This window comes from Lethenteron reissneri, chromosome 39, assembly GCF_015708825.2.
Source record: "Lethenteron reissneri isolate LAM-NWPU_2019-01 chromosome 39, ASM1570882v1, whole genome shotgun sequence".
Classification (NCBI taxonomy): Eukaryota; Metazoa; Chordata; class Hyperoartia; order Petromyzontiformes; family Petromyzontidae; genus Lethenteron; species Lethenteron reissneri.
Window position 1 is genome coordinate 11,786,507 of NC_083817.1, and position 17,821 is coordinate 11,804,327.

At 41.1% G+C, this 17,821-nt stretch overlaps 1 protein-coding gene and 1 long non-coding RNA gene across 2 annotated transcripts in view; both read right to left on the reverse strand.

Annotated features, from left to right (window-relative positions):
* Nucleotides 1–341: 341 nt before the first annotated feature.
* Nucleotides 342–5,849, reverse strand: LOC133352058 (uncharacterized). The gene is made up of 7 exons (XR_009756252.1): nucleotides 5,728–5,849; nucleotides 4,734–4,819; nucleotides 4,537–4,580; nucleotides 3,339–3,474; nucleotides 2,341–2,491; nucleotides 1,844–1,911; nucleotides 342–651 (listed from the first exon to the last, which is right to left on the reverse strand). It is a non-coding gene; the product is annotated as an uncharacterized LOC133352058 (long non-coding RNA).
* An 882-nt stretch (nucleotides 5,850–6,731) lies between these two features.
* Nucleotides 6,732–17,821, reverse strand: part of LOC133351891 (probable ATP-dependent DNA helicase HFM1) — a 33,323-nt gene continuing 22,233 nt past the window's right edge. The window contains exons 5-15 of the mRNA XM_061567469.1: nucleotides 17,514–17,605; nucleotides 16,284–16,387; nucleotides 15,558–15,605; nucleotides 15,158–15,255; nucleotides 14,914–15,051; nucleotides 14,712–14,797; nucleotides 11,855–11,938; nucleotides 10,421–10,578; nucleotides 8,755–8,858; nucleotides 7,424–7,585; nucleotides 6,732–6,838 (exon numbers count right to left, since the gene is read on the reverse strand). Coding sequence (XP_061423453.1) covers nucleotides 6,732–6,838; nucleotides 7,424–7,585; nucleotides 8,755–8,858; nucleotides 10,421–10,578; nucleotides 11,855–11,938; nucleotides 14,712–14,797; nucleotides 14,914–15,051; nucleotides 15,158–15,255; nucleotides 15,558–15,605; nucleotides 16,284–16,387; nucleotides 17,514–17,605 — 1,181 coding nt within the window. The remainder of the gene's footprint in view (nucleotides 6,839–7,423; nucleotides 7,586–8,754; nucleotides 8,859–10,420; nucleotides 10,579–11,854; nucleotides 11,939–14,711; nucleotides 14,798–14,913; nucleotides 15,052–15,157; nucleotides 15,256–15,557; nucleotides 15,606–16,283; nucleotides 16,388–17,513; nucleotides 17,606–17,821) is intronic.

A 17,821-nucleotide genomic window follows, 5' to 3' on the forward strand; every position in this document is an offset into this window, starting at 1 on the left:
GCGCGCTTAATGGAGACGCCCAGGCGTTGAGATGTGATCATGGCCTAAGCTCGTTGATGCCACCATCGCACTCCATTTCCAACGCGTTATACCCTCCGTCAATCCCCGCAGCTGCGAGTGCTGCTGCACAACAGCGACCTCAGATCTGCCTACCAGTCTCCCGCCATCTGGCCTTGTCTTCTCTTCCCCTTGGTCGCTGGAGAACACTCGATCCAATACAGGACATATGTCCGCAGTCCCCCTCCCCGCCTCCGCTATCACAGGATTTGTTTTTGTCCTTCCACTGGCTCAATACCTTAAGAGACGTCGTTCGGTGCTCAAAAGTATTTGGAAACGTTAACTTTATTTTCACAACTGTGAAACATTACATCTCTTGAACATTTACTGAAACTGGTAATACGATCAGAGCATTAAATATACAACACCAACCGTGAAATGTTTTTATTAGATAACCTACATTGTTAAAACATTATTGCAGGCAAGGAAATTATGTTATGATGAAGACCATCCGTTAATATAATATAAGTGACGCAATTTTACGAGAACACCTCGGTCAGACGTTTCATAACCAATTTACCAACTCAGAAAATCCCACTAAATATATTTAGAAAGTTCTTCATAGCGTCCTCGTCATCCTCCTTTTGTTGTACACTAAAATGTTTAACAATAACGACAAGCATTACAATAAGTGTGTCAATTTAAAATAATCCTCACAGTAGGCCATATTATTCACTGACTATACTTGTTAACCCAGGAAAGCATCAGTCAAAAATTATATTAGCCCATAGGGGGCGACAAATGCTAATAATACAGTAAAGGTTTTTGTTTTGGTTAGATCGCATAAATGTGTCGTTAACCCACCACCACCCGACACAGCAAATTAGTAAAGTTTGTCACGTAAACAAGACGTACCAATAGTTCATACTTCAGCCCACCGGTGTGTTGCAGAGTAAATGCACGAATCTGGCTGTCCGCCTGATGAAGCTAGTTGTAACCACTGGCGTAGATTGTAAATGTTGTGGAGTTGCTCTCCAACACATCGGCGTGCTGTACTAGTAACGAATTGGCATTTATATTTACGCGATATAACCCAAAAAACCTATATTATGGATAAATGCACATTTACAATTTGAGTGCTGTGATGTTTCGCTGGTAATTACACCCAGCTTCATGACTACTTGTGAGGGTTGCTAATTTTTAATATGGGAGAGTGGGTTTTGATCCATTTTCTGTCCCATGCAATTCTCTCAATATTTTTTATAGGACACCAATGCAGATTCTTTAAACGTGCTCTACGACGACAGAAAGGACAATAACCTGATATAGAATACAATAAATCTTAACATTTTACATTTAGAATGTATAAACTATGCCTTGATTCCTTTTGCACTATTGACACACTATGCACCAGGACGCGAACCAACTGTGGCGGATGACAATTTCTTGACAACCAAGTACACTATAAAGATTCAATTAACTCCCTATTATACACTCGTATAACAGCACCGTCGCTAATTCGTTTTTTTCTTACCCCCGTAGGAAATGTAACCTTTCAATATACGGCGTACAACAGTACAGTACTGTCATTTGCAAATTTGACTCCGGCACACAATGGCCAACTCATCTATTTTAACATCCTCTTCGAAGCAGACGGCGTGTCGTATTTAGCAGTTAATAGACCTACAGTAATATCCAGGACAACCTGCTAGATTCTAACCCTGGGACCTTTACAACAAGCGGGAAAAACCACTACCGCTGGGGCAGGTACTATATAAGAACGTTAAATACGATAATACTACACTCGTGTTTTTGGCCCGTTTTTGAAAGCATTGGTTTTTCTCACCAAGTGGAGCTTGGAGAAAAAAACATGCGACTTTTGGAATCACCGTAGGATTTCTCACTGCATGCCACCTGAGATGTAAAAAGAGAGTAAGAACTTAAATATCGTCCTCCAATCACAATCATGTCAAAAACAAGATGTCATCGTGGTGAAAGCCGTTGATACCACCAGACTTCTCCAAGCAAGGGAAGAAGCAAAACGAGAGTTGTTGTGGTCAGTGGATGAAGAGCGTGGATGAGATGAAAGTCTGGTAAACCGAGTTCTCAACATGTGTTTAGAAATCAATGGGTGAGGCTCAAGCGAAGAGTAATCATAGCAGATAAATATTAAGTGATAAGCAGGTAACTGTCGTTAAATTCTATGAATAATTATAATTTCAATGCTCTATTTGGAACTAAACCTTAAACCACACGTGCGATCATGGTTCATCATATCTTACCAAACGTCCATATTAAATGTAGAATTTACATTTGTATGTGAAGTCTGTGATGCAATTTTACCTGCTCAGGATTTGTCAGCAGAGGTTGATTGGCTTGTGCGACACAGGGGGGAACAGCTTGCTCACATTGCTCCTGGCGATTCCACTGCACATCCAGTCCTGAGCATCTGTCATAAGATCTCTTCCTATGGTTGTTATCCCTCTTGTCGACTCTGCACAACCAGAATGTGGCCTATTTAGTAGCTCTTTCGGTAAAGTCACGTATATAGAAATAAAATAAAAATAGATCACAATCTGATCTATTTTATTTTATTACACGCTTTTATTTAACTCACTGTCTGTTGTTGTTGTATCCTCAAATCTTGTAACTTAATTTTTACCCACTTCCCAATGTGGTATCGACTGCAAACTTTGTATACTTATGTCATACTGATGACAATACTATATTCTATCATAAAAAAAATAAACATATTTTAAAACATTATTTTTTATATGTTATGTTTCGGCTTGGCTTTAATTGTCCACGGTAAACTGACGTTGGCTGTAAATGACCACGGTCCCTTACGTTATGGCAAGCTTCGGGGCCACTTCCTGGAGTCGAGGAGTTCTTCCATTACAAGTACGGTACATTTCAATAAAGCGTATTTTTTTAAAAAGTGTTTTTTTATAATAATTACTTTAATTTTATTTCTACATACGTGACTTTACCGAAAGAACCAATGAGTATTGTATTCCTCTCTTAAGGATCAAGCTGTTTAATTTTCCAGGAAAACCTCACTGACTCCTAAGACTATTTCCAGATCTTGGTTTGGGATGTTTGGCCATTTCCATTCATGAGAAAATTAGTATGTTGGAGAAAACTGGTAAACTCTGAGAAAACCCAGATCATAGTCCAAGCTATCAACAGCTAGAAAGCCCCGATGATCACCCATTGAATGCTTAACCAGACTTAACTGATTAGCTTTGGACTGGTAAGACCTGGTGCATTTTGGATGATTTCGCTGAATAACGTTTACATGTAGAATGTGTGTTGTGTGAAAGGTGATCTGAGAGACACACCCGCTGTCGGCTTGATTTAGAAATGCTGGAACTGGAACATCAGTGACGCTCAAGGGAGATAGTAGTTTGGCCACTCCACTTGGTAACTCTCTGGACTCCGACATGTAATTCACACTCTTGTCATCAGCAAACACATCTGCACGCCGTCACATCGAGGACTTTACCGAAAGAACCAAAGAGTATGGATTCCTGCAGTCACGAAAGCTTCAAATCAAGATTGCAGGTGTAATCTTTGAACATTCATCAATTATTTTGTCTCAATTCAATTCGGGTTCTTTGTCGAGGTGACCTCTGGGGCAGAAGAAAAATAGGTATTAATAATAATAGATCAAATATTACCTTAAAGAATAAAAAAAATGTTTAATGCCAGTGTTAAATTAAATTACCCTAAATTTTAGGCTACCCTGTATATCGGAAACAGCTTAATATGCTTGGCATTGTACTTTTAAAACATTTTATCTGGAAAATAGATCAAGAAATTTAATTTTTATTTATTTAATCATCTATTATAATACATTCCCAAGTGAATAAATGTTTGCTCTTTTTATAGTCTGTGGCTCATTTTAAAGCTATCCGACAATGTGGCTCAGCACTAGATCGAGTGCTTGCAAATTGGGAGATTACGAATTTAAATCCTCATTTGGGGTTGACTCTGCCCATCAACCCTTCGTGGTCTAGAAGTACCAGTTTGTGAGAAATTAATCAGTGGTTGTCCTATGGATAGAGTCTCCCCCTGCCATTGGAAAGGTGAATTCCCAACACTGGATCAGGGCTATAAACAGGAGTGTGCAACAATGCTCATTTGAGCAAGACATTTATTCTGACTTTTTTCACTACAGTATTTTAAACCTCCATCTTTTCTTATCTCCTTTAATTTGTTTCCAGGTTTGTACAATTAAAATGTAGGGTTACAAACATATAATTACAACAGTGCCATATTATTCTGTTAACTTTGGAAGCGGAAGGGACAGAGAGATAGATAGACATGCAGGCATGAGTGAGAATGTCTCGTGGGACAGACACTCGACCAAAGGGCCCAGAAAGACATGCGTCGCTTATTTTTAAATAAAGCATTGCATTTAATTGTAGTCATTGTTTTAGGAGGTTAAGAGCTCAGCCGACACGGAGTTATAAAAATGACAAGTGTAACATTTGAAGTTGAGCATATAGCTATTATCTACAGACATAACCAAATTACCCAACTGGCCTTGTGGCGACAGCAGCTCAGAAGGGCCACTGCATCTGCAATAAGACATACACGTTTAAAATATAAAGCTTTGCCATGGCTATACAAGTACAATACACCTTAACACTGTATGACTCAGCATAATTAAAATGTATGAATCACTGTTGCATTTTTAATATTCAGCACACTTAATTTACTGTAAAACGTACCTGTCATCATGCGGTCCATACTGAGGCTTAGGGGCGTAAGCAAACTTGGATAAATTCACTGTATTTCTCCCCTTTACAGAGCAAACCTATGAATGTACTCAACACAAGACACAACAGTATGCTCATAACGTGCTTAAGGTATATTGAGGGTTTACCATTTATAGTACTAAACGCAAATACAATCTGATATTTTCGTTTTGTATCAAATGACAATTATTATAAAATTGGCATGTTACTAATGAAAACAAGTCAATATGAGACAAGATATATAATGTTTGGGGTGTATATTAAATAATGCCACATTTAATCCTTATGCACTTTTAAATCTAGATTGAAAACTAATTTCTTTAGAACTGATTTTTGTGTTTAGTTTGTTGTACTTCTGCCGCACCTCCGATATGGCACGGTTGGCTACATACGGTGCGAAAGAACTTCAACATACATACAAATGCATTTCAGAATATTTCACAAAGCATGGGTGCTTATTGATACATGGGTGCTTATATATTTAAAATGTAGCAAAGGCTACATAGAAACGCATTCAGACAAAGGCTGTTGTAATCCGTAACTATCCCAAGAGTGGAAACCGAAACAGGCACACTCTCGCTCCCAGAGCCACTTCAACATGGAACAATGATCTCCCGCACACACTCGACTATGATTAAAACCCACTCGCACAATGTGCACAACTGTTACAGCTCGAGTGCATTCTTCACAGTGCAGCGGTGTGCACCACTGCATTATGTATTTATTTGTGTGTTGACAGGGTGCGATACTCACTATCAGTTCTAAATGTTTGCATACGTGTTTGCTACGTACATGCCAATTTACACCCTGAACACCCTTGAAAATTAGATGTTCCATCTATAGGGATTATCCAGATTGAATGTTATGATGAACAAGACAAAACGAGGTACAGTATCAACACAAGTGCAGTAACAGACGCGAGGGCTGTAAAGTGTGCTATGTTTAACTATAACATTTTCACTCATACCTTAAGTCCTTTGTGATTTGGAAAGCCAGTTAGACTTAAGGTCTTGCTTTTTCGTTCACTTACGAAGTCACGTACGTGAGTGCTTGGGGTCCTAGGCGTTAGCGGCATTGACCTGGCCATATTTCTTTGCCTAGAAGTTAAAATGGCGCAACACAAGCGATTAGACCTGAGTAACAACACTGAATTTAACAGGTGCTTTCGCATTACGGGTGGGCCGCTCACAGTTGGAAGGTTACAAGTTCAGAGCCGAGTGGGTGGTTAGCTCAGCCTACATTCACCAGGGTCAGTAAAATTGGTATCATATTGTGGGGAAGACGACAGACTCAGACTCCTGTGAATCAGACTCGCCCCCACCACAGGAATGTACAATTAGCACCACTGGACCATAGCTGTCATTAGGAAATGAGTATCGCCTAAATGCTCATTTGAGCAGGAAAACAAAGACTATACGAGTTATTTATTTATTATGCCTATGATACTTGCAACAAATTGTGCATGAAAGAATGATCGATTGATGCAAATTATATGCAAATGTGTCATTTTGGCGTACGTTGAAAATGAGACCACACAGACAGAATATACGAGACAGACCATACAAATGAGACAGCAGAAACTTGACACAAATAATGCAGTCTTGAATCGAATCGTAACAAATCACATTATTTTACACATTCCATTACCAGCCTACAAAAAAATAAATACGCCTCCATGTTTGTCCCTCCACATAGACATTAAAGTATTTGTACACATCCCATTTGCAAAACCTCCATTCTGGGAATGCATAATTACAGCAGAATTACTGTAGTTTAATACAATAAAACGCTGCACCAGTTTTGTCATTCAGTGTCTCATCAGCAAAGTCAGATTTACTTGAATCTATGCTGGTTAATGGCCAGAAGTGTATCGGTCCTCGTTTGATGCAACATATGATACACAACCCAAAATAATAATTGCTTATTATATTAATAACTTTGTAAATGTTTAAATTATTTTGCAATACAAGCCTAGCAATTGTAATGAAGGTACTCACAGCACTCGTGTCCACACATTTGTTTATTCTTACACTTATGAAGACAGCTTCTTTTGGAACCATCCGAGCCAGCAGAGTAACCTTCAAAAACAAATGAGAGCTCTGTGGAGAAGTTTTTCATTGTAAACGTATTTTATTACGACATATTACATATGATGTGACTAATACAATCAAATGCTGAATTTTAATGAACATTACTTTTATTTTAGGTCGAGCAAAGAATTGAGATATGTAAACCACTATAGTGTGCAGAAGCATGTCTTAAAATGTTCCAAGGAGGGTGGGGGACAGTCCTGAAGTTTTAATTAGGTCCCTATAGTCATACAAAATACATATAGTTAATGTATTTTCTCTGAGAATAAAATATTAATTTCGGGGTCTCAAGGAAGATGGGAGGGGGGTAGATCGTCACTGTCAGTTTGGAACTCTTTAGCACAAAAGAGATGATCTTTGCAGGAAAATATAATGCACCACACTTAACGTCCCTTATGTATATTACTGCATACTGCCAAACCTGAGCTGGTGGGAACAATTGCACAATTTAAGGATTATATCAGTATTGTAGATATGAGATGCTGCATTCTAAATTGGTTCAATGGAATCAAATGCATACATCGAAATAAACAAATTAATCTAAAATGCATGTAGAAATGAGGCGACACAAACCATTGCCGGCTGCTTGTATTGCTGCTGTGACAAACGTCTTTGGTTTCTCGCAGGTAGTAGCATGCAGGGATTGGGCCTGCTGATGCCTCTCATTGCCGTAGAACCCAGAGGTGCGTGGGCTAGAGTAGGATGGTGTGAAGTTCTGATGGATGTCCATACCAACTGGGAAAAGCATTAAACCACATTTTTACGACTATAGCTTTAATCATCTTCACCACTCATTTTTTTTCAGCCAAACACACGAGAGTGAGAAACCTTGCCGTTGTAATTGATCCTGAGCTCGAGTTCTCTTTCCAATATCAACTCTGGAGGGCCCATACCTCCATCTGCACATTTCCCACGTCCACCATTTCCTTACCCCAGCTGCCATCCATACCTTCACATCTCCTCACATCCTCAAACTCCAGATTATCCCAGATGCCGCTGACAGGCTTATCGTCCACATCCGTAAACAAAACATCACCACAATACTCAGATCCCTCCACTCTCCCAATGCAATCCCACATCAATTTTTAAATAGTACCAACCATCTTAAAGATCCTCCATTGACTCGCCCATGCCTAAATATCTCCCTCTCATCTCAATCTACTCCCCTCCACATACTCTTCACTCCAGCAACCAAGGATTTCTGTCAAATTCCCCCTGTAAACCTTGGTTCACTGGGAAGTTGCTAACTCTCGTTTGCTGCCCCCATAATCTGGACCTCCCTCCTCCCAATCATAAGTTATGTCGACTCCCTTTCCTTGTATAAATACAGCACCAAGAGCTTCCTTTTTCCTCTGCCTATGACTGACTGCCTCTCTATATATAATTTTTAGAAAATGTGCCTTCTGTTTATGTACGGTGTCTTGAGGTGCTGTCGCATTTAGATGTTATACGAAACCACTTTGTATTGTAACCTTTGATAAATAACAAGTAAAATTGGACGAGAGGCTACATGGATGAAATCAAGTTTGTGTATAACATGTACAATGTTGCCACCTGTTCGGGAATTGACGTGTGTGCTCGGGTGGCAGGAATTTATTGTTACCTAGACCTGGTACCAGGATTGAGTTGACATTTATTCCAGAACACTGCACAGTTTCGTTAGACCTCGGCCAGGGGTCGGCAACCAAAATAACAAGAAGAGCCTTTTTTAATTCAATGCAAAACTCTATATTTCAAGAGCTGCCATGCATGTGAATACTGTACATACATACATTACGTCATGAAGCAGTCTGTAAAAAGCTGCATGTGGCTCCGAAGCCGCAGGTTGCTGACTCCTGACCAAGGCTGACTGAGAAATATTTCCTGGTGTAGTCTGTGGACAAGGTGGTAACCCTGAGACATACCATATGTAGAGCTGAGGAGGTAAATGTTGAGCTCGTCACTTTTTTCCGGCCAAACAACTTCAACCTTTTTCATCCAACTCCCTGTTTTCAGCAGCATGTAATCTCTGTTAAGGTCATATTGATGTATATGTAGCTTCCATAACTTGATATTACTGCGGGTATATTCATAATGAAATATGTGCGCTATGTTGCACTGACGTTAAAGATTTCTGACATTCAAAACGATTAGACCAGTTCTACTCGTTGACAAATTTTTAAAAAATACAAAAAAAATTACACAATTGGAATTACACACAGCAACCATTTCCCCCTACTGGCAACCTCACGCCCAATTGCAGGCCAGGTGCTAAATCTTCTTGTCTCCACAGGGACAGTTGTGACTGGGGGTGCCCATTTAAATGTGTTTGAGACGTGATGTAAGTCGCTTATTGTGCATACAGCGCTCATAGACACCCCAGAGTAAAAGGCCCTATAAAAAACAAGTGATTATTATTAATTTTGCAAGTAACAAGTGCATTTTAAATTTGAATATTATGTAGTGACTGTACTTGTCACTGTATGGTGCCAAGACTTGCGAAGTCACGGCCGGTGATGTTATTGCGGGCAGCCCGAGTTGCTGGCTGCAGTACTAACACTAGCGGTGGTTGGGTGAGCGCGGATTAGCGCGAAGCCACCGCGAGCAGCGTGCGGTGCCGGCTCCCAGTGAGGGAGCGAGAGCGTCAGCCAGCCAGGGTTACTCTGGGGCATGATACTCTGGCTGACCTGTTGTCACGTGACCGGATGATACTGGAGGGGGGGCACCGGTGGACGGGGGCTGAGGGGCGGTCACGTGGTCCCAGAGAGCTCTCGGGAACGTTCGAGAAGGGGCCCGAGGAGCCTGGAAGGTGGGCGGGGCTAAGGGCGGAGTGAGCCCCAGCCCGGGAGCATATAACGAGAGCTCCGTGAGGAGCTCGGGGTTCTTCGTGTGTTGGTGTTCGAAGATCCACGTCGGGGAGAAGAAGCCTCTAGCCACGCGGTCCAGGACTCAGCTTGTGGTCCGGACCGGGATAGCGAACCGTGTCTAGTTCTGCCGTAGCATGGCTCGATGGGCATTCGAGTCCAGAGCATAGGTTACGTTATATTGGTGCTGTTGTGTTATATTTAGTGTTGCTCCCAAATTAACGTCTGCGACTCAGTTGGACTCACTACAATTATATCAAATTTGTTTTTAGGAACAATATTGTTTACATATAGGAAGGAGGCGTAATGTCTGCTTATTTTGTTACATTTACTTCTATATGATGCTAATTATTATGTTCTATTTCTTTATATCGCTGTATGTTCAGGAGCTAAATGCCAATGTCGAAATCTGATAGCCACGAGCAAGCTTCAGGAGCGAGTTTGTGTAGTTTTTCTACTGCTCCGTTGAAGGAGAGCAGACTACAGTGGTTTACCATATGGTCCATAGTTTGGGTGACATGGCCACTTATCGCACTGAAGGAGACATGCGCATTGGCCTGTTGATGTTGTGATGCGGTCGATGGTTCACCAGTGTCTTTGAGGAATGTCAAAGCAAGGAGGTGCGATGTTTGGGTCTGAAATTATCAGGCTAATGATTATTTTGTTCTATTCAACATAAAAACACGTGGCCTTGTCACAATTACTCCGATGTGGAATTTAAGCGCACGTGATGATTTTCCGATAGACGAGGTTGTTGTCGGCGTTGCCCAGTAGTAGCGTGCAGCAGTGGTTGTCCGGAGCTGTGCGGTGGGACTGCAGGTCCGCACAGTTCTTTAGTATCACTGTAATTATCACCTCAGCCACACCTTTGTAGTACTTGTTACCCTGAAAAACAAGCAACCAGCGCTATTCTGAATTAGATGATATGTAAAGATTACCAAGCCATTCAATTAAATTGAATATTACTAAGGTGAAGATAAAAGTTAATTATTCGATTCCTTAATTTAAAACCTAGTGAAAAAACATTTAACAAATGATAGCAAAATTCTAAAAGTCAACAGCCATTTGCCCCACTGTAATCACCATCGCTGTACCAAGATACTGCATTACAAGTGTAGTGACATCAAATGGGTCACTATGGCGCGTAGCGCTGATTACTGACAGAAAGTGGAATTGTGGGTGTAGTAGCTCTCTCTGCCAGCAGGGCATGCAATGTCCCAGAATGGGTCACTAGGGTGCATAGTGCTGGTTGCTGGCAGAGGGGGGCACCTGAGGACGTAGCAGCCCGGTCGGCTGGCAGGGCACGTGATAGGCCGGGGTAAGGGATGGAGGGCAAAGGTGACAGAGGGGACACGTGGGGTATAGCCCGGAGCCTTCTGGTAGGTTCCAGAAGGGGGCGAGGCCGAGAGCGGAGTCAGGCCACGCTGGGGGGCATAAAAGGGAGGTCCCGAGGCTGGATCGGGGCTGTCGTTTGGAATGGAACCCGCCGTGCTACGTCTTCGTCTCCTCGCATCGTGGGTTAGGCAGCGTGCCGGCTGTCCCGACCCGTTTATATCTATCCCGTGTGCGAGTAGTGTCTAAGAAGTGTAGAACACACGTACGTGCCTCCTCCTATTATTGTCTCCGAAGTGACTCACTACACAAGTACTCGTAGTTATTTATTTCTCAAACGAGCATTGAGGTGGTGACCATCTCCCATTTACAGCCCTGAGCCAGTGGTGGAAATAATGCATCTCTATATTATCCATAAGACAACCAGTTGACTTCCCCACAAATCGGTGCTTATTTTATCTACCACGGAGGGATGATGGAGTGAGTCAACTCCCAACTAGTACTTAAACTTGCAAACCTTCCGATGGCAGGTCGCTCACTCTACTGCTGACCCACGTGGATAGTTTCACAGGTATTATCAAAAACCTAATTGATGTTTTCCTTAGACTCATGCTGCTTCAAGTAAATTGAGCCACATGGATGAATGGTTTCACAGGTATTGGCAAAGTCCTAATTGACGTTTGCCTTTAAGCTCCTGCTACTTTGAGTACGTTGAAAGTAGTAACACACTGAAAGGGAAGCTGATTTGCACCCGAGCCATGTGACTGTGCGTTTGTTGTTTTTAGCAATGTGGAATCTTTGATTGGAGTCGGGGTTCGGTCTCATGCACCTGCTCCACTCTGACTTCGTACTTGGGCAGACGCTGCACAGCTTCTTTTATCTGGTTCCCAAATGGAGGGTGTCTGTTCACTATCTGCACAACGCAGGAATACACCAGCAAAACATAATTTGGTTTTGTTGAATTTACAAACAAGAAATACACTCATTATTGGCAGGTGTTACTATTATTAAGGAAGGGTGATGATTGTAATGAAGGCACTCCACTTCGGCCTATCGTTTCCACTATTAACTAACCTGCCTACAAACGGGCCCTCCCCCCTACCTCTTACCTATATAGCCTCTTGTTACAGCAGCTCTTTTGCCCACTTCAGCAATTGTTTCTTGCTGTGGTTGTCCCACCTGATGACGGATGCTTGTTGCGCCTAAAACGTCATGATTAAATTTATTTTATTTTTTATACCTACGTGACTTTACCGAAAGAACCAAAGAGTATGGATCCCTGCAGTCACGAAAACTTCAAATATAGTTTGAACCGCCTCTACGGGGAGGGTTTACACACATCTGTTAGAGCTTTAACAGACAGCGGGACAAGAAGGCGCAACTAATCGAGTCGCTGATCTTCAAGAGATGCCGCGATAACAAGGTAATACCTATCGCATTTACACTCACATCTGCTGCTGTCATTTCTCCTAACGCTAAACGGATCTTGTTCAAAGCCAGCCTATCACTAATCTCAGAGAGAATAAGATTGCTCCGATTTGAACTTGATAATTTAGACAAGACTCTTACAATCACACCTAATATTAACAGATAAAATGTCCACTTTTGATTGGGACCATGTAGATAACATGACAGTCTCCTCTGCTAATTCAATGTCAACCAAATTTAAAGTTAACTTGATCGCTAAATTCAACCTCCTGTGAAAAAAGAAGCCAGATCCACATGTTAAAAAGTTAGATGTTAACAAGATTGTCATCAGAGTAACATCCCAATCTCTGACAGCCTGAAATCGGTACTAGCTAAAGGGTTGAATTTCGCAGTCACCCCTAAACATATCCCAGTGGATGATATAATCTCCCAGGTCGACGTAGCCCTCAAAGGCTTGTGACACATCCTGACAGACGTTGCTAGATCTGAAATTGCCACCATCCTTAAAAATGCTAATAAATCCATTAGTAACCTCAGCAAAGACGAGCGGTCTGAACTCGCAAAATTAAAAAAGACAGATGACAGTCATCCTCTCAGCCGACAAAGGCAATGCTACTGTCATGGATAAAACCACATACAACAAAATCCAGGACCTTCTTAATGATGGCAGCTACACCAAAATCAACAAAGATCCTACTAACAGCCTGACTACAAAAACCAACAATATCATTACCAGTTCGACTTCTCTAATCGAACCAGTCAAACGGCTCTCCCTAAAACCTTCTGCTACTAATTTGGAGCTTTCGTGACTGCAGGAATTACACGTAGATATAAAAAAATAAAAAAAATTGAATTACGACGTTTCGGGTGCAACACAAGTGTCCGTCATCAGGTGGGACAACCACAGCAAGAAACAATTGCTGAAGTGGGCAAAAGAGCTGCTGTAACAAGAGGCTATATAGGTAAGAGGGGGGAGGGCCAGTTTGTAGGTAGGTGAATTGATAGTGGAAACGATAGGCCGAAGTGGAGTGCCTTCTTTATGGATCTTAGGAAGACCATATAATCTGGGTGGTCTAGTAGCAGAAGTTACTCTTTGGTTCTTTCGGTAAAGTCACATAGAAAGAGTTACAGTAGCTCTTTTGCTCACTTCAGCAATTGTTTCTTGCTGTGGTTGTCCCACCTGATGACGGACACTTGTGTTGCGCCCGAAACGTCGTGATTAAATTTATTTTATACCTACGTGACTTTACCGAAAGAACCAAAGAGTACGATTGTAATGTGTTTCCCAATTGAGTAATTTGCAAATTACTTTTTACATTTATCGTGACTGTGATTGTTACTGTATGGTGCCGGGCTTACGAAGCCACGGCGGATAATGTGCTGACATTATGTGTAGCCTACTTACGGGGCGTAGTACCAGTGCTAGCGAGTCTTGGGTGAGCGCTTGTCAATGCAAAGGCACCGTGAGCAGTGTGTGGTGCGGGCTCCCGGTGAAGGAGCGAGAGGGAGCGTCAGCCAGCCAGGGTTACGTTGGGGCATGATACGCTGGTTGACCTGCCGACACGTGACCGGATAATATTGGAGGGGGGCCAGCGGTGGACGAGGGCCGCTGGGTGGTCACGTGGTCAAAAAGAGCCTTCGAGAAATAGCTCGAGAGATCTGGAAGGTGGGCGGGGTGAAGGGCGGAGCCAGCCCAGAGGGATATAACGGGGGCCCCGTGAGGAGCTCGAGGTTCTTCGTGTGCTGGTGTGAAGAAGATCCACGTCGGGGAGAAGAAGCCTCTAGCCATGTGGTCCGGGAACCAGCTTGTGGTCCGGACAGGGATAGCGAACCGTGTCTAGTTCTGCCGTAGTGTGGTTAGATGGGCATTCAAGACCCGAATGTAGATTGTGTGATGTTGTGTTAAAGTTGCGTAATAAATAGTGTTGCTCCCAAGATAACGTCTGCGACTCAGTTGGACTCACTACACATTTTGCTAATTTGGACAATGACGCCGGCACACAATGGTCTTCTTTGAATGACATCAAGGGATCTTTAATGTTCACTTTGAAGAAGATGGTGTTTAGATTTTTATGGTGAATAAATCTGCAGTATTAATTAACCAGTGCGGTCTGCCAGCTTCGAACTGCGAGCTTTTGCAACAAGCGCTACCACTGGGCCAATGGCATTTATGGTATAGCTACCATATAATTGTATTGGGAAGTGTGCTTAACACCAGCACAAACATAGATACATTAACACTACACCCATTATCTCACCAACTCAATTTCCCGTCCATGAGTGTTTTCAATTTTCTCAAAAGATGTCAATCCAGCGTTGACCAGTGCGCTGGACATTGAGAAGCCTACAGCAGAAATACTGAGGTTAAGTAATGTTTCATTGAAGGGTCTTCTGAAAAAAATGCGTGGTTGTAAATAATTTGTATTTATTGCTTTTAATCGTAAAAGGGACCATATTTACCGATTTTTTCAAGTTGTTTAAAAACGGAAGGTGAATTTTCCCAAAGCTTTGCACGAAAACATTTAGCGAGGTGGACTGCATTCACCACGGCCTGGAAATTATTCTGCTTATCCTTTTGCTGCAAAAATTCGGCAAGACCTACAAACACAAAATGGAGAAATAACATATATAAATACTGTTATGCGTTTAAAAGTTAGCTTCAGAAACAATGTAAATTTGTTTAAATAGTGCAGTTTAAACTTACATTTTGTAAGTCGGATTCCAGTCCTGAAGATTTTGGCAGTGTCCTGTATCAATGCAAAATCTTGCACGAGTACACATCCCAGCTGAGCTTGAATGAGACTACAAACAACGCGTAATTTTAATTGTGTAGCAAAACATAATTCTCCACTCGAACAAACTTTTTTTTGCAATATAGATGCAGTTTAAAGTGTTAAAATGAGTGTCAATACATTTTGAAGGCTCTCCAATTAAAATGTGTGATCTGTATGGTGATTTCAAATGGATAATAATCTGCAAATGTGTAGAACATTAAAACCCTAAACACAAAGTTGTGTTGCTAACTATAAAGAAAGATAATAACCAACTCCAAATATACGTATGTGTTATCTTAACAGGAATATTGAATTCATAGCTGTACTGACCAGTTTACTTTCATTTCAATGGTCTTTATTTTACCGGACATTGGATATCTGAAAGGATATAAGCATTCAGATTAACTTATAATGGCTTATCCAAATAATAACTAATACACACTGAATATATAATATACTCTTAAAATACGCTCATACAAACTTAAACCCCATTCGTTTATCCGTACAATATTTTGAAATACGTAATACTTGAACTACTATTTTCTCAAATATGTAAATGTTTTCTCATTTGATGTTTCACTATTTGAGAAACCTCTTAAATCAAATTATAATAAATGTTTTAGACCAATAAAACATTTGATATTAAACTTTAAAGATTATTCCAGTGTAGGTTCTGGATTTTTATTCCCAAAAATATGACATTAATACAGGGTCTTAAAAAAATACCTAACATTCTTCAACCTGGCCAAATACCATATAAATGTTTTTATTTATTGTAATGTAACTTTGCCAATATACAGTATGCATAATTGTATATTTACATGACAATTCATCTGTATTGGTTTAAACAAACGTGACTGCTGATGAGACACAGAATGTCAAAACCAGTCCAGAGTTTCGTTGTGTGAAACCAAGTCTGCTGAAATGCTAGGATGTGTAAAATATGTATTCTTTTATGTGGAGGGACAGATATGTGGAGGCATATTGTACGCTTATTTTTTTCCCATTCTTTACGATGCTAATGGTTATTTTGTGATGTGTGTCACTGATTGTTACCGTATTGTGTGATTTTTGGCCATGTTCAATGTGTTCAGGGTTTTCTTTTCATTAACGCGGAGTGCGATGTCTTTATACTCTCGACAGCTTGAGATAAGAGTCACCTGTAAAGAAGGTCAAAGATCAAGATGTCATCATGGCCAAAACCATTGATGCTACTACACAGAATTTATAAATGCATTCCACCCTCCGCCAGATCTCGCAGCTGCTGCACAATAGACACACAGTGAGCTACCAAATCTGCCCTGACACTATTGCACCATTTGCTCTTAGGTCAGCCATAAACGCACATCCATTATAGTAACAAATCAGTATTTAATAGCAATTACAAACCTCTAAAACATTTATAATACAAGGTGTCCTAAACCGAAAATGCGTTAAAGAGAGCAAAATGTATCAGTTCAGCTAATAGCTAATCACAAAAACACTATCTTGTAAAATATATGCGGGAGTTATGACCTGGTGGCTCAACAGTGTGAGTGGCTCGCAGACAGTAGGTTCCAAGTTCAAATGCTGGTTGTGAGTTGACTCAACCCACCTTCCCTCCGAGTTTGATAACATGAGTACCACTCTGTTAGTAAGTTAACAGTGGTTGTACTGCGGAGAGACCCCTGTAATAGGATTGTGGATTTTCCACGATAGTCTCAGGGCTGTAAACGGTAGATGGACAACCTCAGTGCTCATTTGAGCAGGAAATCACTTTTACTTGGCTCTGAATGCTGCTGTACAATGCATTGATTATGCCTTAAAATGTACGTGTTAGTTGAACCTTATGCCAGAAGCACACCTATTGATAGAATTGTCAGCAACGATTTATGCAGTACTAAACAAAAAGTCTGTCTTTTTAAGTAAAAATAAAATAAGAAGGTATCCTTGCTCCAATAAGGTGTACTGTATAGATACAATGATGATGATGACCGCCAAACATGCCAAAACTGCTAAATTATCTGCACAATTGTTTTTCTGCTTATGAATTTGTTTATACAAAATAATAGTTTACGGCCGTTTGTCAAATCCGCTGCTGTAAGTCATTGTGTTTGTTTGATACGTGTCAGATACATATATCCTTGTCTGTTAACATAATTACAGTCACTACTTGTAATGCGTTGTCATGAACCCTTTCAGGGAGCTCTCCCTCTGCTAAGTAAGGGACATTGCGCAGTAAGCCTTGTTGACATAAGTTTATGGTGATATGGAAGAATGAGAAACCAAGCCTGTGACCTTACTTACCAGGTCTTGCATGGCTTCAGAGCCCTGTAATGTGCCAAACAGCTTTATGGTATCAAATGCGATGTAGTAGGAAGCCATCAATCTGCCAACATCTGTACAATATAAAACCATTTTTGTTAAAATAGCAACACATATTAAAAAACTTAAATTAAATGCCAGGGTGTTGGTGACTATACTGCATGCCTGTAATACAGGGTTGGTGGATCAAACACAAATTGGTAAAACTCTCTTCCCAAGGTGGCCAATATCGCCATATACTTGGCTTGCCAGGGTGTGGCAGTACAGCAAATTCATGTATCCATATGCAC